This window comes from Rana temporaria, chromosome 2, assembly GCF_905171775.1.
Source record: "Rana temporaria chromosome 2, aRanTem1.1, whole genome shotgun sequence".
In the NCBI taxonomy this organism is placed as follows: Eukaryota; Metazoa; Chordata; class Amphibia; order Anura; family Ranidae; genus Rana; species Rana temporaria.
In genome coordinates this window covers 392707507-392725183 of record NC_053490.1, presented here as the reverse complement: position 1 = coordinate 392725183, position 17677 = coordinate 392707507, and the positions used below count along the sequence as shown (strand labels likewise).

At 46.0% G+C, this 17677-nt stretch overlaps 1 protein-coding gene across 1 annotated transcript in view; it reads left to right on the top strand.

The window, feature by feature from the left end:
• The first annotated feature begins 555 nt into the window (after positions 1-555).
• The window catches only part of XKR8 (XK related 8), a 35964-nt gene continuing 18842 nt past the window's right edge, over positions 556-17677 (top strand). Inside the window, exon 1 of the mRNA XM_040338041.1 lies at positions 556-1263. Within this exon, the coding sequence (XP_040193975.1) occupies positions 689-1263 (575 nt within the window). The 5' untranslated portion in view covers positions 556-688. The remainder of the gene's footprint in view (positions 1264-17677) is intronic.

Here is a 17677-nt window from a genome sequence, read left to right as displayed (position 1 = left end):
GGGCCCATGCCTGAAGCTGTGTAAGGGGCCCCATAATTCCTGATGGCGGCCCTGCTTCTGAAGTTGTATTTTGTTGTAGAAGGATTTTCGTAACTTTAGTAACCTCTTCATTTTCGATGCGAGACTAGTGTGCAAGAAAAAAAAAAAAAGACGATAATTTGTCTGAAATTCTCATCATTTGTACGAGGCGTTATACATTCTTTATGAATTATTCGATTCAAGTTTAACAGGCCTTGCCTTCACATGCACTTAAATCCTGGAACCTCATGCCACAGGGCTAAACGTGGAGAGGAATTCATCAAAACTTGAGCAGCCAGATTCTCCAGCGGCTGTGTGTGCCCTCCAATCAGCTTCTATCTGCAACTTGTTTAGTTAAGCTTTGAAAATGAAAGAAAGAAGCTGATTGGTGGCCATGCACAGCTGCTCAATTCTCCTCAGTGTTCATGAGGCCCTAGTGAGGGGACCCTGTCAACCAACAAGTGTGTACACGAATGTACATGTGACCTCAGCACTGAGGTGTCCAGCCCAGTCACTGTTATTGTGACACGAAGTAGCAGTCGTCTCTCATGTGCTCCTTAGAAGGTTCAGTGACAGACGATGACAGGCCTCCAATCCCCGTGTTCACGTACTCGCCCCGCCCCTGTCCAGGCTCACAGTCGCGCCCCCTCCGGGCAGCTCGGAGTGCGGGATGCCGAGCTGCCTGCCGCCCCGTTATCGGCTCTTGGACCTCTTATTCGCGCTGTGCGGGACGGTGGCCTTCCTGTGGGACCTCGGCACCGATGTGTGGAGCGCCGTGAGCTACTATAAGTCCGGGGACCCCGTGTTCGCTGCCCTGCACTTCGGCCTGTACGTCGTGTCCTCCCTTGTGCTGCAGCTCCTTAGCTGGGGCTGGTTCTGGGCTGACTGGAAGGACTGGGCGGCTGAGGCTACCAGTGAAAGGAAGGCAGCCAATGGGCACCCAGGAGTGAATGGGATGAAGAGTCCTGAGGGGACAGAAGAGAGGGGATGCTCTGTGGATGCGGCTGTGTGTATGGATGAGCAGCCAACAGATGACACAGCCTATCACCACGAGTCCGTACTACAAGCTAATGGGGACACCCAGCAAGCAACTGTCACCACAGGGGCACCAATGCCTCACACTCCACCACAGGGACCTGAGGATGAAGAGCCCGCATTTCTTACTAATTTCTATACCTCCAGCATCTGGCTGCGGCCCCCCTGCCTCTCTATACTCCACGTACTCCAGTTAGGGTACCCGTTTAGGTAAGTTTTACCGTCTGACGGTCTGAATTGTTAACCACTTGCTTACTGGGCACTTCCGCCCAAAAAAAATATTAAAAGCCAGCAGCTACAAATACTGCAGCTGCTGACTTTTAATATAAGGACACTTACCTGTCCTGGAGTCCAGCGGCGTCCGCAGAAGATGACGAGCGATCGCTCGTCACCCTGCTGCTCCCCCCTCCATCCACGCTGAGGGAACCAGGAAGTGAAGCGCTGCGGCTTCACTGCCCGGTTCCCTACGGCGCATGCGCGAGTCGTGCCGCGCCCGCCGATTGGCTCCCGCTGTGTGCTGGGAGCCGAGTGTTCCCAGCACACAACGGGGGGGGGCGACGGGATGTGACGCAATGCCAATGCACCCCCCTCCCCGCTGAAAGGTGTCAAATGTAACACCGGAGGGGGGGAGGGTTCCGATCAGCGGGACTTTAGGGTGGAGAACCGCTTTAAACCCCCCTCCTGCCCGGACCAATTTGCAGCGCTGTCGCATTTTGAATGATAATTGCGCTGTACCCAAATGACATTTTTATACTTTTATTCCCCACAAATAGTGCTTTCTTTTGGTGGTATTTGATCACCTCTGCAGTTTTTTTATTTTTTGTTAAAAAAAAAAAAAAAAAATACAGAATATTTTGTTATTATAATTTGCAAACGGGTAATTTTTCTCCTTCATTGATGTATGCTGATGAGGCTGCACTGATGGGCAATGATGGGCTGCACTGCTGGGCACTGATAGGCGGCACTGAAGGGCATTGATAGGTGACACTGGACACTGAGAAGTGGCACTAAAAGGTGGCAGTGATGGGCACTAATGGGTGGCAGTAATGGGCACTGATTGGCACCACTGGTAGGCATTAATAGGTGGCACGCATGGGCATTGATAGGTGGCACGCATGGGCACTTGCAGGGGGTACTGTGAGGAGGTACTGATGGCACAGAGGAGGCAGATGTGTCTCCTTCCTCTTTGGGACCGATGTGCCTTTCACATAAGCCAGTGATCGGCTTGAAAAAAAAAACAAAAAAACGATTACAGTCTTATGTTTACATCACGTGATCAGCTGTCGTTGGCTGACAGCTGATCACGTGGTAAGGGGCCGGGACTGGCCCCTTACTCGGATCTGTTACCACCCGAGTCTCAGTGACTCTGGTGATCACAGCGCGTGCCAAAGGGAGGACATCAACGTTCTCCCGGCATTTGGGGGCCGTGCTGCAGCCGTCATTCGGCTATAGCGCGGGCGCCAAGTGGGTAAAGTAGCACAAAAATTGTTTGTATACCTCTTACGGGACTTTGCCGCCAACCAAATCTATAGACAAAAATAATTATATAAAAATATTTTTATTGATCTCATCAGATAAGAGTGGCCAATAGAAATGGCCTCATCTTAAAGGGTAAGTTCCCCTTTGTACACCTTTCTTCTAAATTCCAGCTCCAATATAGCATTCATGAACTTTTTTTAGAAAAAATATCAAAGCTTTCCGTTAAATCTAGTCACTTCCTTTTCTTGTCCTAATCCACATTTCCAGAAATTTCTATTAGTAATGTCTCTCCTCCTGATCAGACTGTAGGTCATGACACAGGAAGGAGTTGACCAGCTGACCTCATTAGCACACACCCTGCATCATCCACCCTCCCACTCCCAGGTGCACATTTTTTAAAGGGAATGCAATCAATCAGTGATAACCCTTCTCACTAAATACACAATCATATTTATACAAGTACGTAGGAGGGAGTGGACAGAAACACTCAGTTGCCAAGCCCTATTCACATCTCTGCATAGTGGGAATGTATGGCCACATGCGTTTTTTTTTTATTATTATTTTTTTTTAGCGATGGGGAGGTGTTTAGGAGCATTTGTACTCATCGCACATAGGGCAGCCCATCCACCTGAATGTGTTTGGTGTCCCGTCAACAATTAATAGGCAGTTCCCTGTTCTGCCTCTCCTCACCATGATCGTGGGTCGCTGGCGGACATCGAGTCTACGGGACCCGCGGGAACGTGCCTGCTATACTCGTTTGCACGGACCGACATACAGGTACGTCGATTCGCACAGGAGAGCTGACCTCTCTACGTGAGCTGGTCGGCTAGTGGTTGTAATCCACTAAAATGAATAAAGCATATCCCTCTAAAGCAGGGGTCTCAAACTGGTGGCCCTCCAGCTGTTACGGAACTACAAGTCCCATCATGCCTTTGCCTGAGGGAGTCATGCTTGTAACTGTCAGCCTTGCAATACCTCATGGGACTTGTAGCTTTGCAACAGCTGGAGGGCCGCCAGTTTGAGACCCCAGCTCTAAAGTAAGGATGAGCTCCGGCGTGTTAGTACAGCCCACGTGCAGAGCCCGCCAGGAAGTCGGCTCTGCGCTAATCACAGGCAGGGAGAAATTTCCCGATCTCTGCAGCCGTGCATCGGGACAATGTCTCCCTGCCTGTGATTAGCGCAGCGCAGTGCCGACTTCCTGGCGGGCTCTGCACGTGGGCTGTGCAAACAGGCCGGAGCTCATCCTTACTCTAAGGCCTTGTACTCACGGCAGGACATGTCCGATGAAAACGGTCTGCAGACCGTTTCCATCGGACATGTCTGGCCGGGGACTTCTGTTCGATGGCTATACACACCATCGTCTGCGGACCAGTTTCAGCAGACATGTTTGGTCGTGAGTACGGGGCCTAAGTGTTGACTAACCACGAACCAGATGTGGTTCCTAACTGATTTCTCCACCCTCTACAATCGACATGAAATACTGACAGTCTAACGCCATACCATGCACTCCAGGGAGACAGAACCCCCCCAGCACACAGAAGGTGATTGCCCTGCCCCTCAGCTGTGGATGTTTCCCTATAAGTGTGTTGGGGGTCCATTCCCTCCATTAAGGTCTCAGATTACACTCAGCTCTCCTCTTGTGCAGTGTGTGATGTCAGATCTCCATCCCTTGCCTTCTGAAACTAAGGAAAAAAAAAAAGGGTTTAATCTGTGTGTTTTATAAGGATGTAGAAGAGAGATGGCGGCAGATAAACAGACACAACTTATGTAGGAGGATTTGTTTTATCTCTGTATATCACCAGAGGCCAGTCGCTTCACTGGGTATATGTAAGGCTTTACAACTACTACAAAAGGGTTTCTTTTACAAAAACGTTATTGACAAATAGACAGCCCCTGACGATGTCTATTACAACAAAATGCATTGGGTGGAGCTTGCGGTGACGCCATCATCATGCTTTGGCCAAGTGGTCTCTTCATTTTTGTGAGCACCTGTCTGTAATACATTAATGAATTCTTGTGATATTACACTATTGTTGCCTCTGTTTGCCTTCCTATTCGTATGGCGCTGTGGATGGATTGGGTCATTTTTGAGTACACCTTATAAAAGAGGACAATGACATTTTAAATGGATAATAAAAGTGGCCTGGATGTTAATGCAATAAGAGCACTTTGGACCTCTTATGATATAGAGGTCTTGCTGTTCGGTAAGGAGAGTGTGCACCCGGTGGTGTGGAGAAGAGCAGCTGGCATTGACATTAAAATATACCCTGGCACAGCACTTTTCATTTCAATGTGTTTATTACAGTTCTCAGAATTTAAGCAGAGTACATTAGTTTAATGTGTCAGTACATAGCACCTGAGTACAGTATTAGCACATCACTCATATGTCAGATTCCTCACTTATGCATTTATGGACTTGGTTTATGCAATTCATTTCACCTTCTGATATACGAGTTGCACATTTGTTTTTTTTCTATATGTTGCACTTATTTGTTTATTTTTTGAATAAATTCACTTATTTTTTTTACCTGTTCACTTTTAAAGCGATAGCGCACCCCCCTTATACTGGTTGTTGAGTTTATTAAAAGTCAGCAGCTATAAAAAGTGATGCAGCCTCCCGATGCCTTGCTCCTCTCCCCCGCCTCTCTGCAGCGCCGGCATTGTAAGTGCGGACGCCCGGCTGTGACAGCTTGCGGCTTCACAGCCGGGCACGCGCTGCGCTGTCAGTGGCCAGTCAATCTTCTGGGATGTGTCCCAGAAGATTGCAGGGGTTGCATAGAATGAAGATCAGGATTCTCTCACCATTCTCCAATTGTTTTTACTTAAAGCGGTTGTAAACGGCATAAACGTTTTTTTTTTTCCCCAAACCTGCAATGCAAAAGGCATAATAGGCTAGTATGCACCGCATACTTGCCTATTATGAAATACTTACCTCGGAACGAGGTGTGTACCACTTACCTGGTCCACGCCGAGCAGGATGTCATCTTGCTCCGGCGTGTCTTTGGGTATCGCCCGCTCCAGCGCTGTGATTGGCTGGAGCGGCGATGACGTCACTCCCGCGCAGTGCGCGCGGGAGATTTAAAATCTGCAGGGTCCGGCGGATGCCGGTCCTTCAGCCGTGGATTCCCCCCTGCGCATGCGCCGCCCGCATTGCGGGGGTAATATCTCCTAAACCGTGCAGGTTTAGGAGATATTCTCCTTACCTACAGGTAAGCCTTGTTGTAGGCTTACCTGTAGGTAAAAGTCCAAATAGTGGGTTTACAACCACTTTAACCTACCTGAAAGGCAAAAGCTATAATGAGCTAGTATGCAGTCACCCCTACTCATGTTGCCACCTCTACTCATGTTGTCACCATTCCCCATGTTGTTGTCACCCCTATCCATGTTGTCACCATTGCCCATGTTGTCACCCCCTACTCATATATGTATACTCTCGCTCAGGCCCCAGGTAGTACAATGGTTCTCTCTCAGGCTCCGGGTTACACGGAACCCCTCCACGGCCCTCACCTTGGTGCCCCCCATCTTCTGCTCCTCCAGCGGGCAAAGCTCCGGCCGGGCTCCCCCAGCACCTGCCCTCATCTCCCCGTCTCCGGTCAGCATTCTCCGCTCCGCTCCCTGTCTGGCACCAGGCACGCTAGGAATCCTGGGATTGGTAGTTCTACAAGGAGACCTCCCCCTTCACTAACAACAGAGGTGGCACTACATATCCCGGCATGCCATGAAAACGTCCTGCAGTATCTAAGGTAACATAACCTAATTACTGGCAGCGGGCGGTGGATGATAGCGTTTCTGCTGCGGATTGGAGGATGGTGGTGATGGGGAATGTTAGCGACTTCCGGGACACATGCACATGGGTGAGAATAATGCAGTGTGTCACAGCCATTGAGGAGGGAAGCGGAGCCAGCTGAGGCTCTGTGTGTCTAGGACACACAAAGCTGGCTCAGAAGCGGGCATGCACAAGTGCCCCCCATAGCAAAGGGGCCTACTATGGAGGGCACTTGGGAGGAAGGAGCCAGGATGATTGGAGCTGCTCTGTGCAAAGCATTGAGTAGGCAAGTATGACATGTTTGTTGTTTAAAAAAAAAAAAAAAAAAAAGGGTTTACAATCACTTTAACTTCTGCGGTCTCCAGCAGCACATACTTGCCTTTACTTTATTCCCTCACTACTACATTTGGCCATTGGAAGTCAAGAAAAATATGCATTTATGGGGAGCATATTTCTTATACATGCTGGTAATTGGCCAGTCAAGCCTCGTACACACGCTCCATTTACTTGGCAAGAACCAGCAAGAAAACTGCTGACAGAGCTTTCTTGCCGAGTATACCGAGCGTGTGTACGAGGCTTTCAGGTTCTCTGATTTCTCCTTGTGAGATTCTTGGCAATTTTCCTGCCGAGAAACCAGAGAGTGTGTATGCTTACCTGGTCGCCGTGGAAACCCACGCATGCTTGAAATGACTTTGACGCATGCGCGGTAGCTTCCTAAGCAATAGGTAGGGATGCAGCAAGATATCGGACGACGGCTTTGAATGTGACGAGCGCATGCTCGTCGTACGCGATGATGTCACTGCGTTCTTGCCTTTCAAGAGAACCAGATTTTTTTCCTGACGAGATTCTGGCCCGTGTGTACGAGGCTTCAGACTACTAACCCCCGTCGCATGGGTCTAATAGGAAACTTAGCCAGGTCCATCTCTAGGTCGAACTTGGAGGTTACACATTTTTGGTTCCTATCTCGACTCTTGGTGGCCAAACATAGAATCAGGGCAGGGGAAGTAAGGTGGACATGGGCAGCAGTTGGGTAAGCCTATGTTCAGTTTACGTTTTTAGGTTAGCGTGCTGATTAGGAGTAGATGCTACTATTTACTATCTTGCTGGTTCCTGACTTTCCCTTAAAAAAAAAAAAAAAAAAAAGGAAACAAGATTATAAATAGCGAATCAGTGCCCTGCCCACATAAAATCACATGAGTAACACTGCTGCTGCATCACAGGGAGTAATCACTGTTAAGAATAGCATTGCCATTAATAATTAGTTTAATCATAATGTAGTGCCATAAAAGGTCAAGCTGGACTTTCCCTAAATTAATGGCTAAATTCTACAAACTGCCATTAGTGTTCAATGAGATTTCTTCAGGAAAGGCCCCCTCACGGAATCAGAGAGGGGCACAAAAAAGGATTGTCTGACTAATAAATGTGACATTGGACATCTTGTGGTGCCTGCTCTAAGGGTCCTTTCACACAGAGCGGACCGTTTCTGTGTCCGCTCCGTGTGTCAGCCAAAGCTCAGCGGGGATCCTCCGTCATCCCCGCTGAGCTGTCGCGCGTGAATAGGGCGGTCCCCGCCACACAGTGCAGAGACCGCCCTGTCTCTGCTCCGCTCTCCCCTATGGGGGATCGGATGCAGACGGACCGTCTGTCCGTCTGCATCCGATCCGTTCCGCCGGACGGAAGAAAAATAGAGTTTCTTCCGTTCGCAAAAGCGGATGCGGATGGTCGCGGACGTTAGCGGATGGTCGCGGACGTTAGCGGATGCTCCATCCGCTAACGGACGCGATCCCTTAGGGATTCATTACAAGTCCGTAAACGGACTTGTAATGAACGGACGAGCGGAGCGGACCGTCTGAAAGGGGCCTTAGGTAGAACATTTCAAATTGAGGTTCACTTTAGTGCTATTTTCAGCTTGACCCTTTATGGGCACTACATCTATGATTAAACTAATTATTAATGGCAATGCTATTCTTACAGTGATTACTCCCTGTGATTGCAGCAGCAGCTGTTACTCATGTGATTTTATGTGGGCAGGGCACTGATTCGCCATTTATAATCTTGTTTCCTTTTTTTTTTTTTTTTTTAAGTTTGACAAACAAAACATTCTACTAAGGCGGCATGATAATCTACAAAGTAAATGGCTCCATACTGTGCAGTCAGAGCAGTTTATTTGTTCATATTTTACAGTGCTAAAAAACTTCCAGTTCCGCATATGCAAGAATGAAAACTGAAGATATGCGGTGTAAACGGCTGCTGTTATTTTCGGTGCCAGTAATCATTACTTCCCAAGTAGAACCTCTCCCTAAGGGCCGTTTCACACTATCGGATCCTGTGAGGATCCATTCCTTAAAATTGATCCCCGCTGAGCCAGCAGATGACAAGGTGGTCCCCGCACACTGTGCAGGGACCGCCCTGTCAGATCTCTGCTCTCCTCTATGGGGGGATCGGATGAACACGGACCGTCTGTCCATGTTCACCCGATCCGATCTGCAGATGGAGGGAAAAATAGGATTTTCCTCCTTCTGCAGAATCGGACCACAGCAAGGACTGGTGAGATCAGGTGTCGGTGGATGTTCATCCACTGACACCCGCTATCCCATAGGGATACATGTATTTCATCCAAAAACGGATGGATGAAATACGGACATACTGTCCACATGTGTGAACGGGCCCTTAAGCGCACCACACATGCTAGTCTGATTGCCCAATCTGTTTTAGATCTACACACACTATGTAGTGCCAGCGCCTGCTTGATTGGACACATTAAGCAGAAGTTACAGAAACAAAATGTGAAATGAATGATGATACAAATCCCTCCTCTTGAGAGCTTTTATTTTGCTCCAGTGCAGCATTTCAACTGATTTTCCACTATTCTAGATGTAAATACATTTTGTTGACTGCTTACATTTAAAAAGTATGATGGTGGGAAGGAGCAAAAATTGAGCAGAGATGATATACATAACATTGACGCACAGATATCGTGTCCCAGCCCTCCTCATCAACTCGTGACAAAGGACTGGCCAATCCCGCACTGCTCTGTCACTTATGCCACTCTCAGCTGCACCCTGCACAAAGATTTTACAGCTTGCAGGACCCAATCTAGGTGCCAGCAGCCTGAGAGTGATTTAAACCCTTAGGCCTTTAAACTCCAAACTGCCACCAGATAGCTTTGGGCCTATAAACCCTTCACACTATTGGCAATACAACCTATGATTTTAGAATAAATATCTGTAACAGAAATAAAAATTGAAGAAAGGAGAGGGGAATAGACATGAACAGGGGGGACTTTATATGGAGCACACAGTCTTCAAGGAAAACCAAATATCAACTAGTTGAAAATATAATTGTTTTATTCGGTACAGTTGAACAATAGTTAAACAGAAAATTATATAAATATAATATACTTAATAGTATTGAGAACCATAAATACATAAAAAAACAGCAAAATTGATATTGCTTGTACACTTCCCATAAAATTCAAAGAACAATCTGCACATGCATAAATATTGTAAACATTCTGTAGGAACAGCTACAACAAAGGTAGAAATAGCCTCCAACCTTCCCGACCTGCATCGGTATAACCCGAAAGGAACCCTAGGTAGTGGCGTCCCAATCTATGGTTCACAAAGCTGCATAAGGTAAAATGTAAAATTGTAGAATTCATAAAGGTGCAACCACAGCTTGTAGCTAGCTCGACGCGTTTCGTGGTTTGATAGTACCACTCATCAGGAGCAGGCACGTGATGCATTTCTAGAAAAAATATATAGAGTAATATAATAATTATATTTCATAATTACTTAGCATGTGGCAGAGGATATAGTTGCACATATATAGTAGGACGAACCACTCCCATAGTAGAACTTACAGACAGGCATGCTGTGTAGGGAAATATGGCGTGGCCCATTGGACCCAGAGGTCCATCAGTGAAGTCTCCCATGAGAAAAGAGGGAGCGTGTGCCAGGAACACAACCCACCACATAGCCCCTCAAGGAAGGCATGGATACTCATGGTATAAAGGCAAAATCTCAGTAGCTTTGGTAATGAGGTATGGTGTAGCAAGGAAACATCTATTGGAGGCTTCTGTGGAGATAGCAATAATAGCACTTGTATAAGACTCCATGAAAACGGAGTATGATATCCTAGTAATAAGGCTATGGGGATTGGCGTCTACAATATAATATACCAACCCCAGTAATAATTACATATAAGGGCCCAGGTGGAATAATGTTACCTTGTATAAAAGCGTAGATGTTAATCCTTGGGAATACGATGATTGTAAGAGACTGGGAGCCAAGAGAGAAACCAACCACTAACGGGATTATGAGGACACGGCCCAAACAACACACCCCCAACACCACCCTGCGTGCGTGTGGGTCGGGAGGCACCGCCGCTTGAACGTCATAGACGTCTGGCGGTTGGCACCAAAACAGACCCCCATAGTGCACGCGGATGGACAAGTACCGCCAACGCTGCGGCGTCCCAACCAGGACGCAACACACGTGGAGGCACGTACGTGATGTCGATGTGCAGCGCATGGCACCCGCCCACCCCAACGTAAGGGGGGAGGAGGGGTCATCAGACCCTAGGGAATAAAATGGCGCTTGGTGCAACTTTTTATGTCGCACGATTTTTCAAACGTGTTTTAAAACCATTAATAAAAAACATGAATTAAAAAAAAAACACAGTAAAGTTAGCCCAGTTTTGTTTGTATCATGTCAAAGACGATGTTACGCCAAGTAAATAGATACCTAACATGTCACGCTTTAAAATTGCGCACACTCGTGGAAAGGCGCCAAACTTCGATAATTAAAAATCTTCATAGGCGGCGCTTACATTTTTTTTACAGGTTACATGTTTAGAGTTACAGAAGAGGTCTTGGGCTAGAATTTGTTGCTTTTGCGCCAACGACCGTGGCGATACCTCACATGTGTGATTTGAACGCCGTTTACATATGTGGGCGTGACTTGCGTATGCGTTTGCTTCTGTGCACGCGGATGGGTGCGCTTTAATATTTTTGTTATTCTTTTACATTTATTTTTTTATTTTTACACTTTCTCTTTCAAATTGTATTTATTTTTATCACGTTTATTGCTATTACAAGGAATGTAAACATCCCTTGTAATAGGAATAGTGCGTGACAGGTCCTCTTTATGGAGAGATGTGGGGTCTTACATGACGTCATAACGTCGTCCCCGGGCCTCCGAGGGTCAGGGATGACTGGGGACCATCTAGTCACCAGAAATCTCTATGCTAAAATTCCGGCAGCGTCAGATTCTGTCTCCGGGTCGCTGATTGCACAGGGGAGCCCAAAGAAGCACCGGAGGGCTGGGGGGAGGTGGGAGAATGTCCCCTCCCGCTGCCTGTAAATGCGATCAAGCGGCTGAACTGCCGCTATGATTGTTCTTACGGTGCACAAAATTGCTGGTGGAAAAAAATATCTGGATGGTTCCTGTAGCTGCAGGCATCATCCAGATATCACCACTCAAAGTCCATGACGTCATATGACATACCTTGGGCAGGAAGTGGTTAATAGTTCTCATCCCTGCTAGTCATCCAGATATTCTGGAATAACTGCTTAAACTAGCATGTACAGGAAGCCATCAAGATATAATAGGTTTGCTGCCATTGATGGTCTCTTTGGGCTCTGACGCTGTCATCCTTACCCTTGCTTCATGACTCCTGTGTCACTGGATTTGATTGACAGCAGTGGGAGACAATTGCTCCTGCTGCTATCAATTCGTCCAAGGGGACCCGAGACAGCGGCTGGAGCTGCTGGGTTTGTTCTCTTCGCTGGAAAGATCGGGTTTAGGTAAGTAAAAGTGGAGGGAGGTCTTGAAGTTTTTTTTTACCTTAATGCATAGAATGCGTTAAGGTGAAAAACAAAAGCCACCAGAACAGCTCTTATAATTCAATCCCAGAAACTTTGTTTGTAAAAGTATTTTATGACCCTTTGAGTATACTAATATAAAAGAAATACCCAACCACATAATTTTTATGCTCTGGAAAATATGTGAACTGAAAATTAGTTTGATGCTTAACAACGATCTAGCCATTCTGCCTCGACTCTCCACCTCATTTAGCCCTGGTTCACACTGGTGCAATTTGACATGTCAAATCAGCGGCAATGGCACCATCCTAATCGGGCAACGCCGATTTCAAAAAGTTGTTTTTATACTACTTTTTGCGATCTCGGGCCGCAATTTACATTGACATCTGTGCAGAAACCTGCACAGATGTCTCTGTAATCGCGGCCCAAATCTGGACTGATAAGCGGGAGTGAAATTGTGCGAGTTTATCTGAAATCGCACGGCTTCACTCCCGCAGCCCAGTGTGAACCTTGGCTTATCCAGAGAATGTTTTGCATTGAGAAAATGCAAAGTGATCTCTAAATGGTGCCCATGCTGAGCAGCCAACCTCCTGGTCAATACTGCACAATAATATATTTTGGACCCTTGAAGGTCCGTAATTGGGTGTGTTCTAACTGTGTTGGGGATGAGCTCACTGGGACAACACAGGGATCGCTGATCCTGATCACTAGGAACAGCAGATCTCCATGTTGTCCCCTGTCAGAATGGGGATCCGCCTTGTTTACATAGGCAAATCCTCGTTCTGCCTCTCTTCACCGCGATTGCAGGTGGCTGGCTGACATCAAGTCCGCTGGACCTGCACATAAGATACCCCAGCGTGCAGCGCGCCCACAGTATGCCATGCACGAAACTATGTATGTGTGGTGGGTGGTCCAGAAGTGGTTAACCGATCTGACATTCTGAGTGCCAACGTGTGACTGACGTGCTCAAGGAGAAAACTGGCATAGCTGCAAGCACTGGAAGGAGAGAGCCTGAGATGGGTACATGTTCTGGAGGGAAGAACAGATGTACAGCTCCTGGGAGTTTTTAGGCGAGGCCGCGGCTTCGGCCTAGTCCGTGAGGCTGGACGCCGCGGACTAAGCCGAAGCCGCGGCCTCGCCTAAAATCTCCTGCCTGCAGCTCCTCAGGACTGGCGCAGTGTCCATCAAAATTTTTTTTTATTCAAATCGTAAATCAAGTTATTTTTTTTAAAAATTAATTGCGTTTTTTTTTTTTTTAGGGGGGGGGGGATTGCCCAGCTCTACCAATCAGCTTCTCAGGCTCTTTTTGTCTAGTGCTTGCAGCTCTGCCAGTTATCTCCTTGAGCTTGTCAGTCCAGGTTACACAAGTGCAGTGCTTGTAGCTATCCACACGGCAGTCATCTGTCAGCATGCCTCTCTGAACCTGGTACCCTTCTCAGTGTGTTAGATCAAAACTCAATTTTGTTCCAGGAACAGAACAGGAAATCCCTGTACCACTGCTGAAGCACAGCGCTTTGTGTGTAACTGTTGCTACATACAGCTATATAGAGATGACAGGGGACAGATGTGTTAATGAAGAAAATAGTTGCTTTGGCCCAAATAAAGTATTTAAAATGATGTTGTAAATGAAACCTGAAGATATGGCTTTATTAATTTTTTTTTATAATTTTTATAGTTCTTAAACCACTAAAGACCCGGACCAAAATGCAGGTAAAGGACTTGGCCAGTTTTTGCAATTCGGCACTGCGTTGCTTTAACTGCCAATTGCGTGGTCGTGCGACGTGGCTCCCAAACAAAATTGACATCCTTTTTTCCCCCACAAATAGAGCTTTCTTTTGCTGGTATTTGATCATCTCTGCGTTTTTTATTGTTTGCGCTATAAACAAAAATAGAGTGACAATTTAAAAAAAATTTTTTTTTACTACTAATGGTGGCGATCAGCGTTTTTTTTTCCTGACTGCGACATTATGGCGGACACATCGGACAATTTTGACACATTTTTGGGACCATTGTCATTTTCACAGCAAAAAATGCTATAAAAATGCATTGTTTACTGTGAAAATGACAATTGCAGTTTGGGAGTTAACCACTAGGGGGCGCTGAAGTGGTTAGGTGTGACCTCATATGTGTTTCTAACTGTAGGGGGGCGGGGCTGGACGTGTGACGTCATTGATCGTTTTTCCCTATATCAGGGAACAGACGATCAATGACAGCGCCACAGTGAAGAACGGGGAAGCTCTGTTTACACACAGCTCTCCCCGTTCTTCAGCTCCGGGGACCGATCGCGGGACTCCGGCGGCCATCGGGTCCGTGGGTCCCGCGGTCACGGAGCTTCGGACCAGGTCGCGGGTGCGCACCTGCGACCCACGGCTGGGCACTTAAAGAGGGCGTACAGGTGCGTGCTTGTGCCCAGCCGTGCCATTCTGCCGACGTATATGTGCAGGAGGCGGTCCTTAAGTGGTTAAATAACTGTGTGAATTTACATGTAAAAGTAGTACTTATGTTGGTATTAGTTGTTTATAGTAACTTATATTTGATTTGTATTTTATTCTTCTTTTCACTCTAAATACCTATGAATTAAAGTGTAAATTCAGATTTTGACGTAAAATACCCTATACCAGTGATGGCGACTCCTGGCATCCTAGATATTTTGGAACTACATTTGCTCAACTACACTTCACTTCAGAGTGCATGATCATAATGGGAAATGTAGTTCCAACACATCTGGGTTCTTCATCACTGCCCTACACCTTTCCCAGGGCCCCCTCCCCCAGTGCCCGCTGCACTTACCTATGTGAGTAATTAGCTGTCAACTGATGCAGCAGTTCTAGGTTTGGAAAGCCCCTCTTCTCCTCCATCTTTCCTTGGGCTCCCAGCAGTGATTTTAAATGGTAATAGTGGTCACATGCGAGCATATGATCAATCAGAATCCTGCTGATCTGTCAAGGAAGCTGTTTTTTTTTTTTTTTAAACAATTTACTGAACTGCAGTAGTTCTTAAGGGAGTCTATTGCACATGTTCACAGCTCTTACTGTGAAGAAGCCTTTCCATATGTGGACGTTTCTCTTTTCTGCAGAGGTAAAGAGTACCCTCTTTGTTCTTTGTAATGTCCTGAAAGTGAATAACTCAACACTAAGATCACTATATGGACCACTTTTTTGTAAACCCTGAAAAAAACAAACAAACAAAAAAAAAACCTGCAAGACAAAGGCATAATAAGCATACTAGCGCATTATGAATTACTTGCCTCACATCGAAGCCCCCGCAGTGGTCCTCGTACCCCCCTCTGGTTGGCGACATCTCTCCAGAGGGTTACTTCCGGGTATCACAGCTCAGGCGCTGTCATTGGCCCGAGCCGCAATGACGTCACTCCGGTAACGGCACACAGACTGAAGCAACGGCACATATGTACCATTGCTTCAGTTTGCTTTAGTGAGCATGTGCCGATGATATCGGCACATGCAGGGGATATCTCCTAAACCGTGAAGTTTTACAACCACTTTAATCTTCTTCTCTTCTCAAGAGAGAATACATTCAGTTCAGGTGGGTATAAGCCATCTGGTCCAGATGTTTTATTCAAATTTATTTTGCCATTTGCTCAAGGAACCTCCTAAAAGAACCCTGGTTGAGAAAGAAAAGCTGATCCATATTGTATACATTTCTGGAGCCAATTTTTTTTTTTTTGACTGCTTGCCAAACACAATTCACAGAAGTTGCCAGTGCTGCCACATTGCATATGTTCTATGAGTAAAACTGGCAAGATCTAAAATTAATTTTACACCAGGAACCAAGTTGGATTGTTATCTGCCTTATCCTGTCTGCAGTCATACTGATGATTCATGTGGCCTTAAAACATTTGTTATTTGTCCCAAAGCAATAAAAAGTCACCTTGGGTCAATGTATATTGATTAATTATCATTCTGTGAGAAATAAAATCACACTTGCTATAGATGTTAACTCATGTTGGCTTCCTAGCACCTGATCAAGCTATTGGGAAACTGTAGGGGGCTATTATAAATGAATGAGAAAAAGCTAGGTGCCTGTTATCACTGTCTTTGTTAGGATGAATCGCCATACGTGGGACACAATAAAAATGTACAAAGCAAAGAGTTTTGGCCAGGGTGGTGGTTAGGGCCTCATTCACACTTGTAAATGAGGCTATTTGCGATTAGCTGAAGCTGTGTCAGCCTTTTTATTTCAATAGGGCAATGCGCTCACAGCTAAGTGCAGGGAGTCTAAAGATGGCGATACATTGAAATCTTTCATGCCGCATTCACACGATCATTTTTCGGCATGTAAAAAACGACGTTTAAAAAAAAATGTAATTTAAAATGATCGTGTGTGTGGGCTTCACATCATTTTTCGGGTTCTGAAAAACGACAAACAAAAAATTCGAACATGCTGCATTTTTTAACGACGTTTAAAACGATGTCGTTTTTCGGGTTGTAAAAAATTATCGTGTGTGGGCTAAAACAACGTTAAAAACCTGCGCATGCTCAGAAGCAAGTTATGAGACGGGCGCGCTCGTTCTGGTAAAACTACCGTTCGTAATGGAGTAAGCACATTCATCACGCTGTAACAGACAGAAAAGCGCGAAGCGTCTTTTACTAACACAAAATCGGCTAAAGCGGCCCAAAGGCGAATGGAACTTCCCCTTTATAGTGCCGTTGTACGTGTTGTACGTCACCGCGCTTTGCTGGAGCATTTTTGTTTTTAACGATCGTGTGTGGGCAACGTCGTTTTAATGATGAAGTTGGAAAAACGTTGTTTTTTCTACATGCTGAAAAACGTCGTTTTTTACATGCCGAAAAATGCTTGTGTGTACGCGGCATTAGGTTTAGCAGAGATAGACGAGTTTCAGTCAATGTGTGGCCCTAAAGCTAATGCTGGATACACATGATACAACTTTTGTGGTTTGATTTCCTTTGGATTTACCAAAACCATTTAGTGCAAGGGCCTGCCTGACTGCATACAAATAAAACTGTTAAGGTTTGACATCATATTACAGTGCCTTGCGAAAGTATTCGGCCCCCTTAAACTTTGCAACCTTTAACCACATTTCAGGCTTCAAACATAAAGATATAAAACTGTAATTTTTTTGAAGAATCAACAACAAGTGGGACACAATCATGAAGTGGAACGAAATTTATTGGATATTTCAAACTTTTTTAACAAATAAAAAACTGAAAAATTGGGCGTGCAAAATTATTCAGCCCCTTTACTTTCAGTGCAGCAAACTCTCTCCAGAAGTTCAGTGAGGATCATTGAATGATCCAATGTTGACCTAAAAGACTAATGATGATAAATAGAATCCACCTGTGTGTAATCAAGTCTCCGTATAAATGCACCTGCACTGTGATAGTCTCAGAGGTCCGTTTAAAGCGCAGAGAGCATCATGAAGAACAAGGAACACACCAGGCAGGTCCGAGATACTGTTGTGGAGAAATTTAAAGCCGGATTTGGATACAAAAAGATTTTTCAAGACCTGGCCGTCCCTCTAAACTTTCAGCTCCTACAAGGAGAAGACTGATCAGAGATGCAGCCAAGAGGCCCAT